The 8,979-nt window shown below is 42.1% G+C and overlaps 1 protein-coding gene across 1 annotated transcript in view; it reads right to left on the bottom strand.

The window, feature by feature from the left end:
• Positions 1-2,030: 2,030 nt before the first annotated feature.
• Positions 2,031-8,979, bottom strand: part of BTBD11 (BTB domain containing 11) — a 69,648-nt gene continuing 62,699 nt past the window's right edge. Inside the window, exons 14-16 of the mRNA XM_005421795.2 lie at positions 8,423-8,491; positions 5,388-5,501; positions 2,031-2,969 (exon numbers count right to left, since the gene is read on the bottom strand). Of these exons, the coding sequence (XP_005421852.1) occupies positions 2,760-2,969; positions 5,388-5,501; positions 8,423-8,491 (393 nt within the window). The 3' untranslated portion in view covers positions 2,031-2,759. The remainder of the gene's footprint in view (positions 2,970-5,387; positions 5,502-8,422; positions 8,492-8,979) is intronic.

Genomic DNA, 8,979 nt, shown 5'->3' with positions numbered 1-8,979 from the left:
ATGGAAATTTGGGGAAAATGGGAAGCCATGAGGGGAATGACAGAAAAAATCAGAAAACACTATCAAAGGAACTAGGAATGACTATAGAAGTGATGTAAAGAGGGTAATTCCTTTCATACATAGAATAACTTTCTTGCAAGATCATCTGTTTTCCTGTCAATCAGGACTCGAAGGAAAAGTGGCTTGACTTGCAATGAAGAAATTCTGAAGTCTCTTAGGAAAACCTTCTGATTATGAGAGTGGTGAAGATCATGGATCCCTGTGACTGGATTTTTGAAGAGCCTGCAAACTGCACATTGTCTGGCGTGGCTCAGCTGGACCTCACCCAGCCTCACATCAGGAGAGGCAGACTAAAATCACCATTTCCAAACTCTGGTTTGTGGATCCACAAAGGTTTGCTGGCTGCTTCCAGGAGAAATGAATGCTAGGTTTACACAGGCTGGCTTTTCTGCTGGCAAAAGTCCTGGGGACCACTGGTCAAAAAAGAATTCAAAGTTATGACTCTTTTTTCTTAAGGTTTCCTTCAGCTATACATCTGTGATGTTTGGATTATCAGCATTTCCAAGAGCAAAAGTTATTCCTGTATAAATCCTTAGCTGCAGTCCCTTCCTTTATTAGCTCAGGGTGCCCAAACAGGTGACCACCCCATGTACAGCCACCAAAGGCCCTATTAACCCCTTTATTGCTGAAAGAAATCTAGTGAACTTTACCACAGACACCCTCAACTCAGAAGAAGGACTAGCATGGAGTTATCAGTGTTTCCCTCCCATTTAATACAATTATTATTTTTTAAAAAACTTTGCTGTATTAAATCATGAGGCTACAGGCTAAGGCCTGCTCTTAGCTAGTTGTTTTTGTCATACAAGGATGGGTTTCCATGGATGAGAAGGCACACCAAGCAACAACAAGCACCTCTGTGTGTTGCTGTTGTATTAAATATGGTCTTGCTTCTCTATGATCACAACATTCACTCAGAAGTAGCCATTACTTAAAAGTCCCAGACAACATCTTGTGTGAACATCTACTATGCAGAAAACAAGATCTAATTGACTGACATGCAGTGTCTCTGCAACATTAGTGGCAGTTTAGACATTTTGTCATTTGTTGCAGAAACTGTAGAGGCTTTAGAAGACCAAGCACAAGGGAGGATTTATACCTCAGAGTCATGAAACAGCTTCCTACTGAGTTGATAGCTAAAAACTGTGTTCTCTGAGCACATCAAAAGCTGGAACATGGAAGGGCACCTGATGTAGATGCTTCAACAAAAGAGGTTAACATGCAAACTTCTAAACTTCTTAGAATGGCACGCTAGAAAATAAATATATTAATGTCATTTTGCCATGGAGAAGGCAACATCTTTGCCTGCTTCTTACTGTGGTTTTCAGAGAGGGCATCCAGAATGCTGTGGCACATAGCAGATTTGTCTTGCTAACAATATGCTGCAAAATAAACAAAGCTGACATCTGACATTTAAATCACACCACCCCCACCCCACCCTACCCAAGCCCTGCATTGTAGATTACCTATACATTCTCAGGATACAGTGAGAAATCATTCTACAGTACATATTTAATTATAATTTTAAAAAGTCTAACTCAGACACAATCTCTGGCCAGTAGCAAAATATCCACACATCACTAAATTAAAGATCTGTTGTTATCTCTTCACTGCAACAAACAGAAATCAGCATCTCGAGAAGGAGCTCCAGGGGTATCATATTGCAGCCAATCACACCAGATAAAAAAATAAGCTAATTTCACAAATGAAGTTTGACAAGAAGTAACATTGCATTTGTCTTGGCAAAACGAAGCACGAACAGAACATTTCACAGGTACAGTTACCATGCAAAGGCATGTTGTTGAGTTTGTCATTGATTTCAACCCCAAATCACAAGTAGCATGCAGTTCTCCTGCCCCCCCAACTACTGTATTAGAGACAGTCTGGGTAATGTGCCTCTTTGGTGTAACCATAGCCTCTTAGGCAAGATTATACCACCCTAGGAAAGAATACAAGCAAAACTTGATCACATGTGTGTTTACACAATGTACATTTTACCATTTAAAAAACCAAAACATGTTACATAGATTCTCAAACACAACTCTGTTGAAAATGAAATTTTAAGCTTAAGAAATGGGTTTTAAACTACAAGGCCACCCCATTATTTTTATGAACAGTTTAAAAAGTTCCCACCCCTAAAAATCTGCCAGTATATTTCCTCAACTATAACAGTCTTACCCACTCTCTAATACAGCTGATCTTTGCTGGACAGCAATAACAGCTCTTACATCTCTTAAATGCACAAGATAATGGACTCTGGGATAGATATAGTTCTTAACTGTATAACACTGGAACAAATCTGACTTAAATGATTAATTGGTCAATTCAGGTGTTCCCCAGCACTACTCTTCAGGCAGGGACTTCTGCAGTTCACTGATGTGAGTTCTGGCTTTTGTTGGCATCAAGCTCCATGAACAGGCTTGTGTTCAGAATGTGAGTACAAGGGCAATTCACTGGATACTCTGGTACCCAGCTTGCTCAAAACCAGGGAGGAACTTTGTTTTCTGTATTCTCTCATCCAGGCGGGGACACAGCCCCAGTGCAGCACCTTTGGCTGAAACAGAACTGTTGGGATGCAACGCAGAATTTTTTACATTTTCTTTTTTTGTAGTCATTTAAGCAATTGCAACAGGTTTGAGCAACTGCAACAGAAGACTTAACTTGCAGGGTCTTTGATTAGAGGGTTACCATCTTCCTCAGCTTTACACAATGGAGCCCTTTGAAGAAGACAAATGAATTGACTGAATCCTTGTGGCCAACGTCCTCTGTAAGTCCTCTAGTACATTCTGACCAGATGTTTCTCCATTCTTGTCATACAACAACTGTTTGAAAGCTTCATTTTCAATGAGGACCATCATGTTCTTTAGAAAGTAGCCTTCACAATAGGCAGATAGTTCTGTGACGCCGAGGAACTACAAGAAGTGAAATTAGAGAGAGATAACCATTCTGATAAAACCCAGGCAGCAAATACAGTGCGTAAGAGCTGCACACAAACAAATACACAAGCTAAGCCTTTTAGACAAGCACAGTCTAAAATGTGCTTACTTACAGATATAAATGCATGGAGAGGAAGGAGTTAATAAAACAGTATTTTATGCTGATGATTCTCATAATAATTCCATGTTAAAAGACCCTGGCTGTTGGGGAAACAAAATTCCACAGGCTGAAGCTTTGCTCCCTTGGAAGCTGATGGAAGTTTTACCACAGAGTTTACCAGACCCATGATTTCATGCTAGAAGTTACACCCTAAAACTATAGGTTTGGGCAAACATTACAGACCATGTTTCAAGAATGCTGTCCTTAGCAAGGATGGGATATATGATTGCAGAAAGCTGTCAGGCAAAATATGCTTTGAGGAGAAATGGAAATAATCAGCCATTAAAAAAAATCTCCCCAGGGCAGAGGTGGGCTTCCCAGCATTGGACACTTTAAGATTCAGCTGGGCAGGGTGCAGGGCCATCTTGTCTAGACCGTATTTTTACAAAGACAAGTTGGACCAGATGATCCTTGAAGTACCTTCCAAGCTGGAATTCCACAGTTATATGAAAGCAATTTTAAAAATGGAATGCCCATAGGGATATTAATGATATCAGTACTCTCCAGTCAGCATTTATTTGTAAATATGACCAAATTCACATTACAGAATCACAGAATATGCTGAGTTGGAAGGGACCCACAAGGGTCACTGAGTTCAACTCCTGGGCCTGCAAGGGACCATCCACCAAACTGTATCTGTCTCTCAATCTTGATGACAAAGGCTGTGCTCCACTTGTCTCTGGGCCAACCCGCTCACACATCCCCCTCTGGAAAGGTTGGGGAGGTCCTGCAGGTGCAGATGAACTTGCAAAGCAGCAAGGTCAAGAAAGGTGTCCCTGACCATGGCTCTAACTAGATAATCTTTAAGGGTCCCTTCCAACCCAACTAATTCCAGAAGTCAAAGATTCAGGCACAGCCAGGTTGGCTGTTGCTGCAGTGCCCTACTCACAGCACTGCCAACATGACTCTGGCTGTAAAACCCACCCAGGTACCCCATTTCCACTGCTTCCACTGGGAGGTCAGGCACAAATAACTTGCAGGTTGGGGCTCTTACAGGCAAACCAGGAGCTGGATTTAGCCACTGGGTTTGTTAAGTCCCAGAATGTAAGAATTTTCTTCAATGAGGATGTAAATTAACAGCCCCATTTCACAATTCAAAGAAAACATGATTTTAAAGCAAAATTATTGTTTTTGCTGACAGCAATACAAATTGAGAAGTTTGCACGTGAGCTACAAGACAAATCAAATATTTTTCAAATGATTCCTGCACTGTAATTTTTTTCCTCTTACATTAAATGGACCTACAGATACACCTCATTGCTTATTTTTATAGGTGGATCTTTGTGCTTTGTGCTATTTCAAACACTGATTGCATGTTATCTGTCCACGAAGACCCAGCATTACTATTCTCTGTAGGAAATACCTGATGATGGCAACGGAGGTCAGATCTCCAGGGGTTTGGAGCAATCTGCAGGATTACTCTGTTCAATCAAACCTCCATGTCACAATGCATCAGTTTTATCTTTTTTATAGACCATGCAAGTTAGACAAAAAATCTCTTAAGAAATGCAAGAAGAATATTTCACTGCACTTATTTGTGTACCATTTCCATCTTCCAAGTGAAAATCTAACTACTCCACATGAGGAGGGAAAAAACTGAAACTAATCAATGTGGTAACCACCTCCACCAATGCGTGAAAATAGGTTTTCTAGGACAAGAAATGCCATGCTTTTGTGTCTAATGACTTAGGCAACCTCACAAGCTAAGTATATCATTTGATTCCAATAAGAAACTCTCCAAGACATAAAATTCTCATTACCATCCTTGCAGGGCTCTGAGCCATTGCACTTACACAACATGGCATTTTTATATATTGATAAAGTGTCACCAGCATTGAGTGTATCACCCCACTGGGCTTCAGGCAGGAAGAAACAGGTAATGGAAATGGGAAAATGCATCTTGGAAGGTGAAAGCAGAGATGCCTACTTCACTTAGTGATTCCTGTAGAATCAGCTCACCAGTTTGTGCTGCCCATGAATAAGGGATAGATCTCCCACACAGTGGTACAGCTAAGAAGCTGCCACCTTGGACTTAGACTAACTAATTTTGGATTGTCCTATACCAGGTACCAATTTATCAGTCAGTCTCAGTAAATGAATGACAAATCTTAAACATGCAGCAAATGTACTAAGCATATGAGATATACATATATATATATAACTACTTATTACAAAACTGACCTACAAGAATGACAGCAGACACACAACATGCAAGCATATGCAGTTATTTTTACCTTGGCATGATTATAAATATCCACACAGTTTTCTGTATTAATGCTTTTTGCACAAATGATCTCACAGTGTCGTTGTAAAGCTTCAAGCTGGAAAAATTTAGCAGCGGAGAGAAGCTAAAAAAAAAAAACAAAAGGCATGGAAAAAAGAGTCAAAAACTGCTGAGTGATACAGAATCAGAGCTTGCTTCTTTACTGTTTCATTATACTTTTTTCTCTGCCCCTTCTTCAGTTAGCATGAAAGTACTGACAAAAAGTCAGAATGAGAAGATTGCTTGGTTGTTTTAACCCTCTGCAGTCTCTTCTAAATCACACAATGGGAATCTATACACAGAGGGACCACCAAAGGCTGCTCAGGTCCACATGCTGACTTTGGAATGGGACAAGGACAAAAAGGAAACAGCGGTTTGAAGAATATTTTGTCACTTTGCAAACTTGACTGCAATAAAAGACCTGCAAATACATCCCCAAAACTGAAAGTCCTGGTTCAACTATTCCCCAAGATCTTATAGAAACAGAGCACCTGGGCTGGATGTGAGGAAGTCAGCAGAAAGGTCAGGATCAAGTGTACAAAGGAATTCAAACCAAACGATGATGACCGTCCTGGGCAGTCTTAATCTAGAGAGACAATAAACTTCAAACCTGCCACCTCAGCAGGCTCAAGGGAGTGGAATCAGATCTCCATATGCTCCTTGTCCTAGCCTGTGAGCAGCTGTCAGGGGATGTCCACGCCAGGAGCACTGAAACACTGTCTGAGGTCCACGTTATTCCAAGGAACAAGTGCACAGAGGTGGGAACCAGCTTTGTGAGGCAATAGCCAGCATCTGTGTGAGTGTCATGTGTCGGTCACTGCTCTACCACAGCTCTTCTGACACCAGCAATGACCTCCCTCTTTGGGCCCGCATCTCCCCTGTGGCTACACTGCCTATCCCGGCACTGCCTTGGCATCTCTGCATGCCTATGGGGTGAAAATGGCTTGAATTTTGAGTACTTCAACTGATTTCAGCAGTGTTAGTATTTCCTCTATTGCCCTTTTTCTGTCATTTTACAAGAATGTAATTTAATTTTCTGGCTCTCCATGGTAGGTCATTGTCTCTGGCTCTCTGCTCTGCCTTCGAAAGCAGGTTGGAGTTCTTCATTGCTTGACGCCTTGCTGTAACCCAGCCAGACCTTAGATCAAGCTGTTCACGTGTTTAAATAGCACTTACTCAGCTATTCAGACTTCTACACAGCCCTTATTATTTGGGACTCATAACAAAAAGCTAACCTCTGCATCCCAAAGGGGCTCTCATGCTGCACTGGGGAACAAACAAAACCCTGAAACTTCCATGACATTATTCTGACTTCTCCTATGCAGTCTGCTCAAGATCTACTTTAATTCCATAAATAAATCCAAGTGCTGGAAATCTGCAGTGCTGATGTGACAGCAGCCAGCTGGCCCCAATTATGAATTGCAGCAAAGATTTCTGTGGAGTATTTCTGGCGCTTCTTGTTATCATATGTGTAATAAGGCAAGTTACTAAATGCAGTTTTGAAAGATAAAGCCAAATCCTATTCCAGCTGCCTCTGTGGCTCAAGCAGTCACGTGCTGGTTTGTAATTACTTTAAACTGTGAGGAACCATGGCCAGATCTGTTATCAAGAGATCAATCAATCAGTCATACATTCTGGAGTCTCAGAAATTTTGAGATGTCACAAAAGTAGAGCAAGCTGCCAGCTGAAATGCAGCACAAGCTTTTTAACAGCCTAGATGATAACACACACATCTCTATAAAGCCACAGCACTGCCTAGTCTAAAATTCTCTATTTCAGAAAAGCTTAGAAATTCAGGAAGTCTTTCAAAACTTGGAGAGAAACAGAGAATTAGGGAACTTCTCCTATACAGCTCAAAAAAATGATGTGGATATGGCTCACTTAAAAATCCACCGCCTGCACTAGAGAGGGGTAATCTCAGTCCTGATCAGTTCCATCCTCTGGCTGCCAGACTGTAGAGTTATAGGGACAGAATAACGCAGGCAACAGCAACAGGACACGAGGAAAAGGAAAGCAGCTGCACCAGGGGAAGTGCAGACTGGCCATAAGGAACAGGTTCTCCCCTGAGAGGGTGGTCAGTCATTGAACAAGTTCCCCAGGGAAGTGCTCATGGCACCAAGCCTGCCAGAGTTCATGGCACATCTGCACAACACTCTGAGTGATGTGGTTTAGCTTTACATAGCGCTGCAAGGAGCAGGGAGTTGGACTTGATGGTCCTTATGGGTCTCTTCCAACTTGAGATATTCTGTGATCCTGGTGGCAGACAGTGATGATTACCAGCTGTTTAAGTAGCTCTGAATTCAGTATTTACTGACCTGCACTCTTTTTGGCTGCCTGAAAACTCCCTGAATGACTATCAAGAACTTGCTCAATATATCTTAATTCTGTATAGCTGGAGTGGTTTTGTTGATCATAGCTGACAACGATGGCACACAGTATTTGGAAGGGGATTACTTAACATCCATAAGGTTGTCGTTGCGTGGCCGGTGGCTGTGTGAAGGTTCAGTCAGCTCCAGCTGGCTTGGTTTGGCTTTTGCAAAAGGCCTCAACAGCACCTGGGCGTTTTACATCCAGCGAGAAAGGGGCAAAGAAGTCTCTCTATCTCAGGGAGCAGATTATGGTTTTATTCATAAAATTTGAGAGTCACATGTTTGAAATTGAACTGAACTGTGTGTGTCTCCAGTGGACTTCTCTCATGGTTAAAGCCCAGCACGTGCCCAAGACCTCTCCCATGTGACAAACCAAATTGGATGTTCTTAATGCTGCTGAGATAGGGAGGATGGAACACTAAGTCACTGGAAATTGGTTCCAGCTTTGCCTCTAAGTAGGTATTTGCAAAGTCTCCCAGTCTCCTGCAGGACTGCAGAGAGCCTGGGCACTCCAGGTGAGGCACTGCTGGCTCTTACAGGAGTGCTCATGTCTTGCCCAATGGCCACATGCCCTCGGGTGAATGGCACAGAGATCAGTCAGCATCGCTCCCACTGCAATTAAATAAATGTCTCTTACCTCCATAATTTCATTATTTTTAATCAGGAGTGACTCTGCACCACCATAATAAAGATACTGCATAACCAGCTGTAAGAAAACAAAGGGAGTGTTTATAAAAACCAATCCAAGACATAGAGGAACAGGGGACAATGCAGGCAATACCCGAGGTTCTCCTAACACCATCACGGATTGGTAGATAAAAATGGCTCAAGCCTCCTGATTTCAAAGATATACTTGGTTATTCTCTCACTCCGCAAAGTTCAGTGTTTCCTTCTCACAGGTAGTCTAATGTCTCAAACCTCACCCTCAAATTGTCTGGATTTCCTGGTAAGTTCCAAACAGTTTGCAGGAAACTGATTAACTCATTTTGAACTTTCAGTGTATTTCCCAGTCTGTTAAGTACATCACTGATTCAGGCAAACACAGCATATACAATGGCGATTCCCTTATCCCTTCCCTGGCAAAGGCCACCTTCATCCAGCTGTGTGTGGGCATGCATGGAAGGTAAGAAAGAGAAGGAGGCTTTGCACTGTAATACAGGGCAGCTAAGATCCCTCTGTGGGGAGCCCAGTTAT

The sequence above is a fragment of the Geospiza fortis genome, unplaced genomic scaffold (genome assembly GCF_000277835.1).
Source record: "Geospiza fortis unplaced genomic scaffold, GeoFor_1.0 scaffold173, whole genome shotgun sequence".
Taxonomy (NCBI): domain Eukaryota; kingdom Metazoa; phylum Chordata; class Aves; order Passeriformes; family Thraupidae; genus Geospiza; species Geospiza fortis.
The sequence above is the reverse complement of the archived record's forward strand: the minus strand, read 5'-3'. Positions and strand labels throughout refer to the sequence as shown.